The 18756-nt window shown below is 61.3% G+C and overlaps 1 protein-coding gene across 1 annotated transcript in view; it reads right to left on the bottom strand.

Annotated features, from left to right (window-relative positions):
* Window positions 1-4783: 4783 nt before the first annotated feature.
* Window positions 4784-18756, bottom strand: part of ZNF185 (zinc finger protein 185 with LIM domain) — a gene marked incomplete at both ends in the record, with an annotated part of 33256 nt that continues 19283 nt past the window's right edge. Inside the window, 6 exons of the mRNA XM_084259056.1 lie at window positions 4784-4882; window positions 6331-6433; window positions 8844-8924; window positions 9846-9953; window positions 12871-13071; window positions 17994-18194. Coding sequence (XP_084115182.1) covers window positions 4784-4882; window positions 6331-6433; window positions 8844-8924; window positions 9846-9953; window positions 12871-13071; window positions 17994-18194 — 793 coding nt within the window. The remainder of the gene's footprint in view (window positions 4883-6330; window positions 6434-8843; window positions 8925-9845; window positions 9954-12870; window positions 13072-17993; window positions 18195-18756) is intronic.

The following is an 18756-nucleotide window of genomic DNA, read 5'->3' as shown; positions in this document are numbered from 1 at the left end:
GAGTTTAAGTGGGGGGCTGGGTGCCCCCAGCCACCGCTCCTCTCCTCCCCTCCTTGTGTCCCCCACCCCCGCCGGCACCAGCCTGGGGCTAAGCGTGGCTGGCCAGCAAAGGAGCAGGTGCCCAGGAGCCCTCCCGGCTTACGCCACCCTGGCCTTCCCTGTGGGGTAGGGCACTCGGTGCAGCGTCTACTCCCACGCGGGCCCTGGTCCCCGAGTTTGGATGGCAGCTGTTCCTCGGCTCTGCGGTCCTGAGCAGGCTTCGGCGAGCGCCAGCCTGTACCGCGCTGCTGACTTTCAAGGGCTGGGCCTGCACGGGCAAAGGGTGGGTGGGGGCCTCAGGAATGCGGTCTCTGTGGCCAAGAGACTCGGAAAGCCTCCTTCATGCTCAGCCGCTCCCCAGCACCCGTACCCCACCCCCAGACCCAGCTGGGGCAGAGCTGGGGAGAGACAAGCACTTTCTGGAGGTCCCCGAGGGCGCCCCGCAGCACCTCGCTGCCCCTGGCAAGGTTCCTGACCGTGGCACATCCACAGCCGGCTGAGCTCCCGGCTTGCAGAGCCCCGCGACATGGCAAGGAGGGAAGGGAAGCCGGGCCGGTGGGCCAGCAGCCCGGGCTCCCAGGCGGCACCAGCACGGCAGCCTGAGCTCCAAGAGGCTGCCCGCCCACACTCCCCACCCCGAGTCAGAGCGTCTGCCCTGCGCCCAAAACTTCAGAAACCCAGAAAAGTGGGTCCAGGGGGCTGAGGGGGCCTTGGATGGCAGCCCCAGTGCGCTGGTCTGCTGTACCCCCGCAGCCGAGCCTACCTCCCGCCACACTCCAAGCCGCCGCCCCGCCACTGGGATGGCTGAGCCGGGTCTGGTGCCCGCCCCGTTGCCCTTCTGGGTCTCGTGCCACTCAGCATCAGCCAAGGAGCCCCAGGAAGGCCGCGCGGGGGACCGTGTGCCTTTTCTCCGAAGCAGCAGCAGCTCTTCCTCCTTGCCCGGCTGTGCCCGGTGACCAAGACGGGGCAGGGGTTGGGGTGGGAAAATAGAGGGACACCAGTTCAATACCTAATGGCGCACAGGTCCCTGTAGTGCAGGGGATTCTGACGGGCAGGTCTTCGCTGCGGGGACGGACTTGGTCACCCGTTGTTTTGTCCCCTGATGGGATGCAGACCGCGGTGAGCCAGCCCACAGAGCACATTTCTGGATCCAGAACTTGGCAGCGTGGATCACTTCTGCCTCACACTGAGTGCCACGATCCAACAGGACTCGGACAGCCTGGCCTACTGGCCTTGATGAGCACCATGAGACAGTGGTGCGTGCTGGCACACATCTGGAGTTGTGGGTCTGGGTGCGCATGGCGGGGGGCAACTATGAGGAGGGTGGTTGAGACAATTCAAAATTGCCGTCAAAGACAAGTTGGTAGTTGGGGTGTTTGGATGTGACTGAGAGTGAACCCGAGAAGCATCGTCATCTGTTTGAGGGGCTGGCCTATGGGGGAGGGGAGAGAGATTAGCAGTGGGTGATAGTTCAGGAGAACTGAGCATGCGTCGACTGAGCATGCCCTCTCTGAAACTAGGTCTGTCCACAACTGGAACAGGCTGGTGAGGGACCAAGGGCCTTGTCACTGTAAACATCCAGGACTGACTAGGTGGCATGTGTCTGTATGAAGGGGAGGCTGTAACCCAAAAGAATCCAATATTCATTCATAGGTGACGAGCCTGGAAGCCCAGCCTCTCGCGCATGCGTCCTTTACAGGTCGTGCTAATTTTTCCCTTCAGACTTAATATGTATCTGCTTTTGTAGAGAATAGCTTCAGGTTAAAGGAGAAAACAAACCACACCGCCAAATAGCCCAAGTTATCACAGTTACAAAAGGAAATCTTAACATCGACACGTGCACATGGGATATCTTGACATTTATTAGAGTTGTATACTTTCATGTGGCTAAACAAGTCATGGTTAAAATACTAGGCAATGAAGAAGAAGCAAAAGTATAATGCAACCACCACTCTTATGTCTGCAGAATTCTGTGCCCTTTAAAACTTGAAGGAGGCTGTTTTGGATCAAAATCGATGCTGAGCTTGCAATCTCTCAGTGTCTCGCACGGCTGCTCGAGAACTCCCTGAATGGCAGAGTAGGTGGTGCCGCCGGGAGGGAAGCCAGTGTGTCTTGGGCTTTCTCCCCCACACTCCATCAGCTGGGCCGGTGTGAGACTCCGATGGTAGCTCCCACCGTGGAGACTTTCCTTCCCATTCCTTCATCCATGCGCTCAGTGCCCTGTGCCTTGGTGCCCACCACCGGCCAAGCCACATGTGTGGGCTGGACTTGAGGAAGACCAGCTCACCTTCAGTGTCAGCACACGGCTGTGGTACCACTTCCCCTCCAGAAAAAACCCTTTGCACATTTTGCACATATGTGGAACGCTGTTCTGGGATCCCAGCCAAGCGCTCAGGCTCAGAAACTGGAAAGGGACAGAAAGGTCCCAATGAAATCAAAAGAGGAGGCCTGGGGTTTGCATCAGAAAACCTCTCAGGGCTGTTCCTCCTCCTGAGGTGATGCTGGGCCCGAGAGCACAGGGGCTGGAACATGAGCAGCACCACCTGACAGCTCGGACTAGCCCAGGTGGCCATCGGCTTTCTGCCTTCCAAGGACCTGGGGCCCTAGTGGCTGCCACCAGCTTCGGAAGTGCCTGTGCTGGGATGGGCTAGTGCACTGGCCCTGGCCCTGTGGACAAGAAGCGCCCTTCTGGGAAGGCCTGAGTGAAACCTGTTTCAAGCCACAAGCAGTACAGGTCAGAGCAGTTTCACGAGGAGGGGAGAGGGACGGGGCGAAATGCCCCTTGTGGTAATTTATGGGATTTCATACCCTACCCTCCCTGGAAGAGCTTGCCTCAGGGGAGGCCTGAGGGGTTGGTACCACCTGGAAGGAATGGCTCACGTCTGCACACTGCTTCGCACGCGTCCGGTGCTAAGCCAGGGCTCGCTATCTCAGTCGCTGGTACTGGAGCACACATGGGCTGTGGAGAGACAGCAATGGCTCCCCAGAGACCCTGACCACCTCTCTGAGCCCGAGAGCCCTCATCTGTAAAGTGGGGACGAGAACACCCTCCACACAGGACCAATGTGAGGGTCAGCGCCGCCCGCCAGTGACAAGGCCCGGCGTGTGGTAAGGTCGCAAACATTAGCTGCTTCCCTCCTCCGTCCGGCTGGAGTCTGTCTACCCTAAAACCTGCTCGAGGGGATTTCCACATCAGGCTCAGGGATCGGGAATTGAGGGCAAACATATTAACCGGCTATCAAAATGCAGACACAGATGACCCTTCGGTCAGTACCCACCTAAGAATCACGCGGCGAGAACTGAAGCCCACTTGCGTGAACTTTCCAGTACAGGCCGGCGCCAGCGACAGTGAAGGTGCTGCCAGCAGGTGAGAGACTGCTTTCTAAGCCAATCACAATCAGCTTATGACGCCGTGGAGAGTCTAACCATGCACGTGGGAAGTAGGTAAGTGACACGAGCTTCCGGCGGTGCTGAGCACCTAGCACCTACATCTACCCAGCAGGCATCGTCGACAGCTCCCCGCCTGGCCCCTCCGAAGCTACAGGTCTCCCCTCAAATCCCAAACATGCGCTGAGAGATCCAAAAAAGAAAGTGGGGTGTTCTCCCTTCTGATTCAGGGCACAATGAACCCCAAGTTCCTTCCCACGCCAAACATAGTATAGGCCACCTCAACTGACGGGGAAGTCTGCCCTCGAGCAGCCTGGCTGGAATTCTCGTTCAGTCCCCTTTACTCAGCCGCGACTCAGCTGGTGGCTGTGAAGTGCTTTCTAAGCTAGAAGAGCTACACGGGTAGCCGTCGCGAAGATGCGCTACTGGGCGTCAGCGAGTTCAACTTGACAAGGCAAAAGCATGAAGAAATCAGATGGGGAGGGAGGACATGAGGGAAGGAGAACCAGCAACCTGGGGAGCTGGGGCGGCCAAGCTTGTCTGGGAGTCCTCAGCGGCTTCCTGGCCAGGGGTTGCTAAAAGAAAAGAGAAAGCCCTGAGACTGGGAACAGCCACAGGCGGCCGGAGGCCGTGGGGCAGCGCCGCGCCAGGCAGCAGCAGCAACAGTGTCTTTCCGAGAGGAAGCGGAACAGGCATGTGTTGGAGAGCCCGGCTGCTCCCCATTCCCACTGCCTTCCAGGGGGATACTCCGCTCAGCGCTGCTGGCTGAGGGGGTGTGAGGGCGGAGCGTCCGCCAGGACCTGGAAAGGTGGTGTCCTAGGGACAGTGGGTCCCCCAGTGCTTGAACTGGCTTTTGCCCCCAAACCTGTCTGCTCTCAGTGTTGACCACGGGGCCCAGAGGCTGCCCTGGTAGCCCCTGCTGGTTGGACCAGCCCCTGAACCCCAGCTGGACGGCAGCAGCCCCCTTAGCCCGGCCTTCGCCCGCTGCTGGCCCAGCTGCATCTTGCTTCCCTCGACACCCGGCTGCCGAGTCCCGACCCACTGCTAGCAACGGCGGAGACCCTGGCCCGCGTCCCTGAGTCCAGGTCTGGAGTCTTTTTCTCCAGGCCCTTTCCTGTCTAAGTGCTGCTGGGGAGGGAGAGACTGTGAGCCTGAAGCTTCACGTAGTCCTGGGTAGGGCGCTGATCCTCCTCACCCAGGTCCTCAAATCCCCACTGGCTTGGGGGAGCAAGGAGTTGGAGGCGCTGAATATTAAGGCTAAGACAGACAGTGTCCTGGATCCAGGCTCCGGGAGACACGAGGTCACAGGGCGTCCCCTTGCGTTTCCTGCTGCTCAGCCCCTGGGGCCGGTACCCACCTAGAAGAGCTTCTCATAGCACCTCCCGCAGTGGATGGTGTCGCGGTGGATGAAGATCTGGTCCAGGAGCTCACCCATCGGCTTGCTGCAGATCCCGCACTGAAAGAGAGGGCAGGTCAGAGGCCACGGCAAGGGAGGCGTGGGCGGGGCCCGGCAAGGTGCGTCCCAGACGTGGAAGCAGACAATAAAAAATGGCAGAAAACGGACAAAACGCCAACTAAGCCTCAGTCTTGCCAAGTCCGCTGGCAAAATCTGCACCCACTACGAGCAAGGGCCTGCTTCACTCCTGCCTCCACACCTGCCTCCTGGGGCCCACCGGCCCGCACTTCTCTTGGGTCCACCCACCCGCGCCCTCTCCGGGGCAGCGCGGCACGTCCTCCCCTCTCCCCTCAAACGTCCAACAGTCTTCCTCCTCGCGCCATACAACTAGGCCTTTTAGTGGCCGAAAAACAGGGCAGCCCAGCTGGGCTGAGCCCCGCCGCGCCCAGGCCCGCCCCCTGCTCCCGAGGACCACACCTGCTTTTCCTCCTCAGACACGCGCGGCGGAGGGAGTTCCGCACCCGCGCACCGCACCGCCCAACCCGGGAGCCGCCTTGGTTGTTGCCCACATGCTCGGCCTTCGCCAGGCTGCCATGTGCGAACTGCCCCCCTCTCTCCCGTGAAGTGCACCACGCACTGGCAGCCGCTCTTTCTCCCACGCCATCAGCTGGTCTCTGCCGTATCACTCCCGTGGCCCCAAAGCCAGGGCTGCTGGCTCTGCACCCCACAAAGCCAAGACTCCCGTCTTCTGGACTGGCGCTGCCCACTCCCACGTGTCCCATTCCCTAGGGAGCCCCGTCAGTCAGGTTTCAATCCCCATCACTCCACCAAGACTTCACCTACTGAGCGCTGCACCAGCCACCAAGTTGCAAAACACCCCGGCCATGTTCACGGTCACCATGCGCGAGTGCTCAACAGTCCCCGCTGGGTGGGCGCCGCACCCTTGGAGACGCCCCCCGCACCCTCAGCCTCCTCCACCCGCTCCCCAGCCCTTCCCATGCCCTCAGCGTGACAGAGTCTCGCCGCCTGCTCCTGGCCTGCTGAGCACATCCAGTCCGTGGCCAGGGGAATCATAGTCCTGAGGCTCCGGCCCCGGCCTTTCCTGGGAACGCAAACCCACACGTCCACGTGACTGTGCAGCCTCCCACAGGCCTCTCTGAGGCATCTTCGATTCTGTCCGTGTCCACCTTCCCTCTGGGACATATGCCCAGCGCTGCTCCCCGTCAGCACCTCCCATCAGCGCCAACGGCATCACCATCCTTTCAGGGAGTGCCCTGGGCCTCAAACCTTGGAATCTCCCTTGACCCTTGTCATTGCCTCACACCCCACAAACGCTCAGCTCTACTTTCAAGTACTGTCCGCAACCCAGCGGCCACAGCCAGCTCCCTACTCAAGCTCTCGCTTCTGTGAAGCCTCTAAGAACAAGTGTGACCACAGAGACCAGTTTCTCCAAACCTTGGAGCTCCCGAGCTCGGGACGAGGCCTGCAGCCGCACGCCCCCTCCTCACCTTAAAGCAATAGTCGTGGCAGCAGATGCCAAGGTGGTCTAGGGTGATCTTTGGGCCATCTCGGATCTCCCGGCTGCAGTAAGTACACAGCCCCGCAGTCGTTCTGTGAGACGGGAAACAAGAACCCGGCAGTCAGGCTGGGCGCAGCCTGCTGACCAGGTCCGGCTAGGCCAAGCTCTTCGCCATCTTTTATTTGCTGTGTGCTTAACCAGACCGCCCACTGTAGTCCTTCCAGTCGTCTTGAGAGACCAGCCGGGCACCTTCACCTACTTGCTGCACTGTGCGGACGCCCTGGGGTGATGCTCACTCCAGAGAGGGCTGGTCCTACTATAACACCGGCTCCCGCAGGGACCGTCTGGGCTCACCTCAGGCCCAGGAGAGCGCGCCCAGTCATTCCGAGCTGACAGCATCGTGGCAACAGGCCTAGGTGGAAAGTAACAGGCACCCGCGGGGGTTCCCGTCTCTTCACAGGTGAGAAGTCAGACAGCGGAGCAGAAACACGGGGCTCGGCCCTGGCCCTGCTGCTCATTCGCCATGTGACCTAAGCTGTGTTATTTCCTTCCTGTTTTCTTCACTGTGACCTGAGTTGTTCAATCTCAAAGGCCCCTCACCTCTCTCCCCCTTTCCAAGAATTCTAATCCTCAGGCCTCTGCAGCGGCACGAGCCCCTGGGCCATTGCACACCACTGTCCCCTCTGCAGTAGCCCTTGGTGCGCCCCTGGTCCTGGGCTCCACGGCTTCCTTGCAGAGAAGAGGGGTGACTCCCTAGTCAGTGAAGCGCTCCCCTACATGGTGCAGGAGGAGCGGATCAGTAAAGCAGCAGACAAGGCCCACTGAGCCGGGCCGTCTCCCTCAGCTCTTCCTCCTACGCGGCCCTGTGTGCTCCCTGGTCGGGCAGCAGACGTACCTCTCAGGGCACAGGGTACCACCGCAGGGCACCCTCTTCTCCGAGCCAAGGGAGTCCTCCATGCCGCTGACACTGCAGAAAGACGGGGGAGAAGGTTAGGTGGCAGGCGCCAGCTCACACCACCATTGTGGGGGCGAGCACGGGCCACCAGCCCCGCACCACAAGCTGGGCCAGGCCGTGCACAGGCAGCCCGTTTGTCATGCCCGAGGGCGGCAGCGCTGAGCTTGCTACCGAGGAGGCACAGTTCTCACCGAGAGTCCGAGCAGGGAAAGAAGCCCCCCCCCCCCCCGCGGCGAGGGAGATGCAAGGCTCGGTGGCCAGGGCATGCCGAGGGGACCCTACTTCCTTGGCCCCAGGAAAGGAACTTCTGTTCCCAGAAGCACAGCTCTGGGAGGTCTCTTTGCGGTAATGGAAAAGTTCTGGAATTGGAGACTGGCGATGACTGCACAACTTTGCAACTGGACTATATGCTTAAAAGACTTCCGTGACGCGTGAATTCTATCACAGTGGCGGCGCTGACAGGGCTGCCCTGGGAGTCACCAGAGAGGAGAGTGACACCGGGAAAGGAAGAGTCCCTTGCTCAAAACGACCCCACCGGTGGGGACCAGGCTGGGCCGTGAAATGACCCCCGTGCGCAGCACCCCACAGCACCAGTGCAGGCCAGCGCAGAGCCCTCAGAGGTCCGACCCTGAAGGGAGGCTGCGAGCACCTCACCCTGGCACTGGGATGAGTGCCACACAAGCATTCCCAAGGGCGCACTGTCTCGGTGTGGCTTAGCTTTTAACTGGGTGGCACAGAGGTCCCCTCCCTTCCACGTGGCATCAGGAAGCGCGCAAGGAGCCGACAGAAGCAGCGCTTGTGTCAGGACTCCAGCGTGGAGGCTGAAGAAAGGAGCCCTGAGTTCTGCAACAGGATGGAACTGACTAGATGGTCCCCAAGAGCCCCACCAGCTCTGTGAAGAGCGATGCTTGCTTTCAGGATTGAAAAAAGCAAGCTCGGGCCTCCCCAGTGGCGCAGCGGTTGAGCGCTGGGTGGCGAAGCTGCCCGTGGCCTCTGCGGCGCCGGTTCAATCCCCAGCTGCTGCCCGGCCACCGGAGGAGGGTCCCACATGGCGCGCAGACCTCTCCTGCCGCCCGCTGCTCCCCTCAGCAGTGTCCTTCGGTCCTTCTGCCTGCTCTGCTCCCCGCTCTGGCTCTGGTGAATTCTCTCACCCTCCCGCGCTTCTGACTGTACCCAGTGCTTGTATAAACAAAACAAACAAACAAATAAATAAATAAAACATGCCTCTATAAAAAACAAAAACAAACAAACAAAAAAAAAAACCAAAAAAAAAAAAGAAAGAAAAAAGCAAGCTCGTCATCTACCCAGAAACAAAGACTAGCAGCAGGGATGACGCTAGAAGTGGGGTGTAGGAATTACCTATACAGGGGGGCTTGAAGGCACCGACTTAGGTAGGAAGCTGTAAGGGCATCAATCGCCATCCTTCAATTCAAGGAGCGATGCCCTAGGAGCTACTCCGGGCCGAGTCCCGCAGCGCAGGGATGAAGATGACACAGGGCTGGGTGGGAGGAGGCCAGGAAGAAGAAGGAGCTGGGCTTTGCTCTTACCTGCTGTAGCATGAAAACGGCGGCTTCCCAGAAGACACCTCGCTGGCATTGGTGTATTCCTTCACGAAGAGAACGCCCTTGCTGGAGAAGCACAGCGGAACAGAGAGAGAGAGAGTGGCAAGTTTGAGGGCCCTGGCCCAAAGGAGTGGTCCTGGGTTCAGTGTCTGGGAATGGGAGGACCCTCTCCTGGTGGCAAGGATGTGAAGGCGCTCGTGGGGAGGCCTGGGGGCACAGGAGCCGGCGTGCACGTGCGCTCAGGCTGACAGCGAAGTCTGCACGTGCACTTCAGAGCCCGGGAAAGCAGCTCCCTGCGGCCAATGGCAACATGGCATCCTCCTTCATGCAGGCCCCGACACTCAGCAAGGCACCCTCATATTTCAGCACAGTGGGCTTGCCATCACCCCGTTTGTTCTCTGTCCCGTCCACCTGGGGCCAGGAGAGCCTCCAAACCTCAATCCTGTGCTGTGAGTGCCCCCAGCTCTGTGTCTTTCCTGGGCACACTCAGCTACTGCAAAATTCCCATCTTGTTGGAATCAAGGCGTGCCCTGCGCTGGCCTGCCACGCCCTGGACTAGGCTCCCTCTCCAGCCTGTACCCTCTAGCCTGCTGGCGTGATGTCAGCAGAGAGGCCTCCTATCCCCCGTCTCAGCCTCCCTGCAATGGTGCCACTTTCTGCCTAAGAGCCCAGGCAACAGGCAAGGGCCAGCCCCGGGCCTGCCTTTAAATGTGCCCTGCAGGCGGTGCCGCCCGCCAGGCCCTGTGCACACTCACTGCCCGCATGTACCCCACAGCTTGGCCAGCTGCCACAGGGACAAGAGGCACAAGGGGACCTTCTAAACCCACCAGCAGGAGTCAATGCTGCGGGGACTAGGCTGCACTACGCCACCCCACGGCCAATGGGCTGCTGGGGGCTGGGGAAGGCACCGGAGCTAGAGTCGGCGAAGAGACAGATGAAAGGCAAGTCCCTAGCCCATGCCAAGCACCCCACACGGCCCCTTCTCACCTGGCAGAGCTGCAGTCCAGCTCCCTCGGGGAGGCCGGGGCGGACACCTGAGGCTGCTCAGCAGTGGCGGTGACAGTCACAGTGACCATACAGCTCGAGGGTCTCCCCCTGGAAGAAGCAGGGGTGGGGGGAGCGTCAGCATCGATAGCTGGCATCTTCCAGGGGCAAGTAGGGTTTTGGGGTCTGCTCCTGAGACCGCCACTTCAAGGGGTTAAAAGCATGCCGATGTTCTCAAAACAATTCTTGTGAATCACTGAGCTTTTGCTCCTGAAGTCTCCTCGCTGATTGGGGGGGGGGGGGGTGTAGCCGCTCACGTCACAGCGTCTGCTGACCCAGTCACACTCCCTGTAACTTCCCAGGGTGTCTGTGACTCACCTGGTTAGGGAGAGCCATGGGGCCACCTGGGACTTGACAGACACTGTCCCTTGCTAGGACCAGGAGCCTGTCCCCCAGCCTGCAGAGAATTTTCTGGAGAACACAAGGCCAAGGCAGAGAAGGACACATGGAGTTCAGCACTGCCAAGGCAGCGTCTGATGCCCCTCACTCTGGAGGAGCATTGCCACGAGCAGAGGCAGGACGGTGCCGGGTACAATGGCTTCTCTGAGCCTCCACCCTTTGTGCAATGCAGCCCTCGGCCTGGAACCCCCCTCTGGGCCCACTCGCCAAGTCTCTCTTTGGTCAAGCCCTGACTTGCTGTCAGTGTGCCCGCTGCCAAGTTGCCAGTCCCACACCAACGAGCAGCCACCCCAACTTGTGCCATCCACCTTGGTCCAGGTCTACGTGCATCTGCTGCGGGCTATTTGGCCTCTGTCCTGGTGCTGCTGCTTCTGCCTGACCCACACTCCCGGGTCCTGAACTGCTTTAGGAGAGGGAAGGAGGTGGACAACCAGGGCCCATCACCTGGCCAGCATGGCCTCATCTTCCGAAAGGGTGTCCCACGCGCATGCAGCTCCAGCACACTGGCTGACCTCTCGTGCCGCCACCTTCTCCTCCAGGAAGCCCTCCAGAGGACCTTCCCTGCCACCCCACATCAATGCCCCCAGTCACCCTGGGATGTGCCATGAAGCCTGGAAGAGGTGGACTGGCTGGGAGGGAAAGCCCCACAGGAGTCTAGAAAGACAGACAGACGATGAAACACAGAGCCAGAGAGACGCCAAGATGCCTGACTCCAAGAGGAAGGAACAGCAGCCTCCTGCAACTGAGCACCCGGCAAGAGTTTCGGCGTCTCTGCCCCACACCGGGCGTGATGGTGGAGGGGAGGGCAGAGCTGAGGGGAGACCCCGCCACGACAGCAGTCACAGCCAGCCCAAGGGGCCGTGGGGGACCCCTCTCTTCTGTAGCCTCCCCAGCCTCCTGGCCCCGGCCCGCCCACCTGGTGTCCTGTCCCCTCAGCCCCACTTCCTACTCTCCAACCACAGGCACCTTCTTCCAGTCCCTTCTCCCACACGCTGTCTCCCCTCACGGCCTCCGGGCGTGCCCACCTCTGCCTAGTCCAGCTCCTCCTCGTGCTGCGGGTCTAGAACCGCAACCCCGAGCGCGGAGAGCCCCGTCGTCCCGGCTAGCACGCGCTGCCGGGGCCGCTCTCCACAGAGCCCCCTTCTCTCCTGGGCGAGAGACAGCCCCGCAGTGGAAGGGGAGGCCTCTGGGCTCCGGCCATCTGGGCCCTGGCGCTGTCACACCCCTGCTCTGCCTCAGGTTCTCCGCCGAAGGGCAGAAATAATAACAGGGCCTCCTCACCGGGCTGCTGTGAGAAGTAAGCGGGGGCACAGGCCTCGGACGGGCCTGTGGGCACACCTCAGAGGCCAAGAGCTAGGCTGCCGTGCTGTCACTCGAATACGTGAAAGGCACAGCCAAGGCCAGGAGACTGGGCGTGGGCCAAGGGAGCGAGCTAGCACTCAGAGATACAGAGAAGCCAGAGGGCAGAGGCAGCGGTAGGCCACCATCAGTGAGGCGACAGGAAGAAGCACAAAGCACCGAAAGGAGGGAACGCGGGCAACAGGCAGAGCTCCACGGGGCTGGCGAGTGCGGACGTGCTCTGCCGGGCAACCGGCGTCCCGGGGCCAAGGCCGCAGCGAGGTCGGAGGCGGCGATGGCGTCTGTGCGGCGGGAGCGGGGCGGCGGTGTCAAAGCTGACACTGTCCCTGCTTCCTCTCGTGGACCTGCCGTCACGCTGCAGCGTCCCGAGCTCCCACGGCTTCTACACAACAACTCCAGCTGTCTACGGCTCTTCGGAACGAGAGTGGGCGGGATGGCTCAGGACGGCCCACGCCACTTACGGACTCTTGTAAAAACACGTATTTTTAACGTTCAGAATCGTTCCAAGTGTGCAGAAAACCCTACGAGTCACCCAGATTTCCAAGATGGAAAGTGCCACAGCCACTGCAACCAGCATGGCGTGGACAGGCGCTGCCCCAAGCAGGCGGCAGGCAAGTCAACTGTCGAGTTGGGGAGCTGCTCCCAGGAAGCATGGCCATGGTGGAGGGGGGCGTCTCTAACCCACCACCCTGCTCGGCCTGGGTCTGGGGCCTCCCAGCTTGAGAAAATTCACGGCCTGTTTGCTTAGGGAACGGCCGCCCGTCCTGGGAGCGCGCAGCCCGGGTCCCGGCGCACAGCAGGGCTGTTGCCCCAAGGCTACCACCGAGGGCGTCCTGGCGGTGTGGACAGTGGAAGGGTTGATGCGACCAGTACCCTCTGCCTCCAGCGGTGCGTGCCCTCCCCACCAGGGCCACCTTCCTCAGAGACTTCCAGTGCCGAGACGGGTGGGGTGCCCACATGCCCCCAATGAGGCCTCACGCTCCAGCTGCCCGTCAGACAGCAGAGTGCACTGCCCCTTCTGGGGAGTGTGCTGGGGCCGAGAGCTGGGGCCTGAGGGAGCCCCCCCTGGTGAAGGTGTGCCCGTCCTGCTCACTAACATCCCGCGGAGGGCACTGGGCTTGCCTGCTGGCCTGGGGCTCCCCTGAGTTGTAGCACTGGCCCTTGCCTAAAGCGCACTGAAGCAGCGAAAGCCCAGCCCAGCGGCCCTTACCTGCCGGCCCAGTTGTCCAGCTGCACGAGTGGCTCAGGGCCCCCAGGGCCGTGCTGCCTCTCCCTCTCAGGGGCGCTGGGGTCCTCAGGCTGCTGGGTGGGCGCTGCCGGGCATCCCAGGCAGCCTCTCGGGGCTGTGGGCCTCTCCTGCCAGGTCTCTTGCACCTCAGGGTCCGTGTTCTCCTCAGAAGCAGACAAGGCGCTGCAGGGGAAGGAGCACGCTCGTGGGCGAGGCTGCGGGAGTGGGCCCTGCTCACCTGTACATGGCACCTCCTTGGGGGCGGCCCGCCTCCCCTTGGGGGACTGCAGCACGCTGCCCCCCTCCCACCCACCTTTCCCAAGCACAGCCGATGATCACCAGGCTCCGGTGTTCAGCAGGGTGGGCCGGCCAGCTCCCCGGCGCAACCACCTGAGCCTTCCCTGCAGCCATGTGTGCAGCCCCTGCACCAGGGCCCTGGCACTCTGCCGGGAAGCTTCACAGTCCCGAGGACATCGCTGGAGTCACAGCCTCCGGGACACCCGTGGCCCCCGTTCGCTGGTACCACGGAGGCAGCGGGTACTCCGGGAAGCCCATGGGCCGTCCCGTGACTCCCAGCCCAGCCGCCAGCGCCTTTCCCGCCCGAGAGGGGGACGCCGCTACAGCCCTGGCGTCCGCGCCGCCCCTCCGTCCGTGTGACACAGGCTTCCGTGACGCTTCGGCCAAGGGCTGGTCTTTTTAGAGCGGTCAGTGCCTCTCCCGGATGTGCCCTTCCTTGGAGAAAACCAGCTGGTGGCCGGAGTGCCTGAGCAGCGCGGGCGGCGAGGCCCGCAGGCAGGGAGAGCGGGAGGCGCGGCTCTCCCGTCCCGGTTCTCCAGCGCCAGCACCCCTTTCCGCAAGTCCTCCCCCCACCCCCCACCCCCCACCCTCTCTGTGCCGCCACCCCGTGACAAGCCTGCTGGCCCGAGAGCCCATCGCACCTTGCCCAGACCCCAGGGGCGCGCCCCTGTGAGCAGGCAGCGCTGCCGGGCTCAGCTGCTCTGGGAAGGGGCTTCTCCCCAGGCCAGCCCGGGCGAGATGGTAGCCACGGAGGGGGCACAGGCCACAGCGCGTGCCAGACGGCGGCGGGCCGCGCGCAAGAGGGGGTGGGGCAGGGACGGGGACGCAGGGCCAAGCCCGCTCATTTGTGATCCTCGCCCGCCACCTAGCGGCTCGTGCGGGTAAGGCCGCGGAGCGAGCCCGGCCGACGCGCTTCTGACCCAGGGTGGCCATTTTGTCCATTGACGGCGGCCCCGTACTTCCCAGAGGGCACTGCGGAGCTCAGGCTGCAGGAAATGGCGGCACGCGGCGCATGCGCGCGCGCGCACACCCGCCGCACACTGGCCAAGGTGCCTGCGACTCCGACGCCACACCTGCAGGCGTGCCCATTGATGTGTCCATATTTTTGCTCTAGCGCCTCCTTCTAGTCCTTATTATGAAGTAGTCACAGTCATAATTAGGAGGCAGCAGCACTTTCACCCCTTTCTTACACATGAAAAAGCTGGGCTGAGGGTTGGCTTGCCTCTCTTAAATGGTGGGATGGACCGCCCATCCCCTCCCCGAGGTCAGTCTGCTCACGTGGCTAACCTGGACGCTCCCCCTCACTGCGTCTGGAGAGGGCGGTGGGGGGTGGGGGAAGCAGAAGCTAGGGCTCATCAACTAAAGGTCCCCTTTAGTACAGAAGGCCTTGCACTACCGCCCCTAGGCCACTTCTCCTTCCTCTTCCAACAGGCACACTTCTTAGAAGAGCTGTCTGTGTTCACTCTTTTCATGTCCAGCCCTTCTTCCCTGTAAGGTCCAGGCGGGGGCAGAGATGGGGTAGAGGAGTGGGAAGTTGAAACTGCTGCCACCTGCATCCCGGGAGCCGGCTCTGCCCGGTTTGCATGGGCCCTGATAAGCAGCGTTGAAAGAACAACCAGTTCTGAGAGAAAAAAACTTCTTTGAAAATCAACTTCGACTCTGCATGCTCCACCTCCCTCCAAGGCCAGACCCTGCCCTATAAAAGGTTGCCCTTGTCTCCCAACAGGTGCAACTTCTCTGTCCCCCGCAGGGGTCAGCGAACCTCACCCGTGAGCGCAATAAATTTCTTGCCTGTGAGAAACTTAGTCTGGCTTTCCTTTCCTTTACCGCGCCAACCCTTTCATTCCCCACCTACTCTTTATGGAAACTACCCTTGCTTTCCAATTTCCCGAACTACCTGTGCTGAAGGAGCTCCTGCAGCCCATGTGTCTAGGTCCAACGTGTGGTTCCTTAGACCCCTGCCCGCCACTGGGGTCTGCAGGCTCTCAGTGACCAAAAAAAAAAAACCACCATCAGAGACTGCTGGCACTAGAAGAGGATTTCAAATTTTCTCATTTGCTGGAAACAGAATTCTGTTACAAAGTGGGCTCTCGCCCCCCACACCTCTGGCCTACACCCAGGTTATTTTACCCAAAAAAAGTATATAAAAAAACATGTATCTGTGGGGAAATGAAGAGCCAGCTCTCATATAAAACCAGCTGAGGGCCTCCCCGGTGGCGCAGCGGTTGAGCGCCGCGTTGCGAAGCTGCCCGCAGCCTCTGCAGTGCCGGTTCGATCCCCGGCTGCTCCCCGGCCACCGGGGGAGGGTCCCACAGGGCGCGCAGACCTCTCCTGCCGCCCGCTGCTCCCCTCGGCGGTGTCCTTCGGTCCTTCTGCCTGCTCTGCTCCCCGCTCTGGCTCTGGTGAACTCTCTCACCCTCCCACATTCTGACTGTACCCAGTGCTTGTGTAAATAAACAAACAAAAATAAATAAATCTTTAAAAAAAAAACAGCTGAAACCGGAGCCCTGCAGCACATGCCTCAGGGCATGGCTGGCTTTCTGCAACCCATGGCCTGGCCAGTGGCCTGGAAGTTGAGTGGCAGTTTCCTGCCCCACTGCTCCAGTGGCCAGTCCTATCTCCACTTCAGTCACACTCCGCTTCAACAGCAACAGTGTTGGCATGAGCTCAGAGTTCCTGCCCTGCCATCAGTGTTGCTGCCTGTGGGCAACCCGGCCCCCTGCCCACACAGATGCCAGCCAGGTTTGAGCACACCCAGCACCCAGGCGATCCTGCAGCTGCAGGACAGCTACTTGTAGGCCCACCACAGTGGGCCAGGCTTGATGGCCCTCCCAGAGGGAGCCCAGTTTGAGCACCAGAGCCACACTGACACAGCACCCCAGAAGGTGCTTGTGGGCAGTGCAAGTGGCAGTGGCTGGCAGACATTTTACTATCTGCCACCGGTGGCCCCACTGGGGCTCAGGCTGCAGGCAGAGGCCAGCAGTGATGGTGGGCAGCAGTGGTCTTCCTACTACCCTGCCCCGGGGCATGCAGCTCCGATGGGCTGCAGTGGCAAGGTTGCCCTGTGCCACAGCAAGCTCTGGCAGAGGAGGGAACAGCAAGCCCCACAGCCCCTGGTTCAGGGCTGCAGGGAGCAGCGTGGGGCCCTCCTGGGCCGGCAGTGGGCAGCACAGTGGCCCATGGAGTCCTGGGCTAACATGGTAGGCCCCCAGTTGCCGCAGCACCACCCTCCCTCTGCTATTTTGGTACACCTGGCCCTGCTGAAGGGTACCTGGCGCAGAGCATCTGGCCCCACTGAGGCCGGCTCTGGGTGTGGCTCCTCGGAGTCCACCAGCCCCTGTGCTTGCCTGAGGTCAGGGCAGGTTCAGTCTGTGCAAGAACCAAGTTTTCCTCTTTCTATTTGGCTCCTGATCACAGAATGGGCCAACCGGGTACAAGCTAAACAAACCAATCATGTTCAATCAGCTCATTAATTATCCAGATCTAAAATCAAGAATGGGCTAACTAGCTAACTAAAATGGGCTAACTAAAATGTTCCAATTGGTCACTTAGAATTGAAAATGGTCTAATCAGGCAGGGAGGGTAGGGGACCCTAGAAGAGGATATAAGGCAAGAGCCAGCTTAGGGCACTCTGTTCCTGGCCTCTAAGAAGAAAGACGAAGCATCCATCAGTTGACCTCCAAAGAAAGACGCTAAATACCTTTGCAGAGACCAGGCCCCTACCCATGCCTCCCATCCTGTATCCAACATCGCCTGAAAGGAGTACCAAGGGCCACAGGCGTGGTGTCTCAGGTGTGCTGTTGGTGTGGGCCAGCAACTCACAAAACAGTTAACGGTAGTTTGTCTGACACTGCCTCCTGAGTACTGGTGGTGACCGGCACTACTGGCCAGTGCTGTCCAGCACTCTGTGTCCCAGTCACCTCTGAGAGCTGTCCACCACTTCTGATCATTCAGCACCACTTCCAGTTGCTGCTGCCTCCATCGCTGCCAGCTCAGCACCTGGCACTGTCCAGCCTGACCTTCAGATTGTAGCTGTGGCTGCTGCAGTGTCGCCTCAGTGGCCTCACCTGTGAGCACTGCCAGCTGCCACCACGAGTTGGACCCTGGCCCACTGCTTGCTGGTGTGCCATGAGCTCCAGGCCCTCACTGATGGGACAGCGCCATCTTGAACAAGCAGCCTTTTGTTTGGGACTCCTGGCCACAGTGGACACTATCTGGGGTGAGCTTGCCAGCCACTGGTAGCCTTAGAAACCCTTTGTTCCCTGTCTGTTAACCCCATTCCCGTTGCTCCCTGAGCCTGAGCAATCTTGCAACTGCGTGTGCAGGTGAGAACCCAGAGACAGTGACCAGGCACTAGGCGGAAGAATGGAGGGCCTGCCAGGGTGTCGCTGCCCACCCCCGAAACAGCACCGCGTGCCGGGAGACCCACCTCCCGTGCCCATCACTCGCACGCCCCCCTCGCTTGGAACTTCCCTCCGCCTCTCCCCGTCTTGCTCTCATTTGCTTTTGCTCTGTCCCCGCCAACACCTCTTTGTGCACAGCAAGCCCTGCCCCCCTGCCCAGGCCCCCAGGCTGCCTTCCCGATCCAGAGCCAGACTTGGGCGGCCCTCCCAGGAAGCCCCCCGACACTGCTCCCTGCTCAGGGGTCACTGCGCTGACCACACTCGAGGGCAGGCACCTGAGCCCTCAGGTATGTCACGTACTGAGCACTGGTTGGATGTGGGTTGGAAGCGGCCCACCTGGGTTGTGGCCTGACACCCCCGCCCCACCCCGCTGGAGCAGGGAGAGCCCAGCCCAGCGGCCCTTACCTGCCGGCCCAGTTGTCCAGCTGCACGAGTGGCTCAGGGCCCCCAGGGCCGTGCTGCCTCTCCCTCTCAGGGGCGCTGGGGTCCTCAGGCTGCTGGGTGGGCGCTGCCGGGCGTCCCAGGCTGCCTCTTGGGGCTGCGGGCCTCTCCTGCCAGGTCTCTTGCGCCTCAAGATCCGCGTTCTCTTCAGAAGCAGACAACGCGCTGCAGGGGAAGGAGCACGCTCGTGGGCGAGGCCATGGGAGTGGGCCCTGCTCATCTGTGTCCAGCTCCAGCATGCCCAGTGGCTGCTGACCCCGAGTGGGGCCGAGGGGACCCGGCCTGGGCCTGCCTGGGGGCCAGTCTGCCTCCCCTTGGGGGACCTGGCACCTGCCCCATTGACACCCACAGAGACAGTGCTCTGGTGGCCTGGCTAAGCTGAGCCACCAACGCGCCTGCCAGTCTCGAATCCCCCTGGGAAGCGGCTTCCTGCCTCTGTGGGCCCCAAGCCATTTGGGAGTCTTCCTCACCTTGTGGCTTCATGTCACACCTCCCATCACGGCCATGTCCCTGAGATGCCCCTGAGGGTTGTTCTCAGCCCTGGTGCCTCCTCCAGAGCCTCCGGCCTGCGTGTTGGTGATGCTGCCTGGCAGCCTCAGGCACCAGAGATGTCAAGGCCACCACGCCAGGGGCAACGGCTGAGCTGAGCTTCCGAGAGCACAAGCTCAGCATTGCAGGAGAGGACAACCTCAGCAGGGAACCCTTGAGCCGGGCTTGACCCAAACAC

Source organism: Talpa europaea (assembly GCF_964194135.1).
Source record: "Talpa europaea genome assembly, chromosome: X".
Classification (NCBI taxonomy): domain Eukaryota; kingdom Metazoa; phylum Chordata; class Mammalia; order Eulipotyphla; family Talpidae; genus Talpa; species Talpa europaea.
Note: the sequence above shows the minus strand (reverse complement) of the source record. Positions and strands in the feature narration are given on the sequence as shown.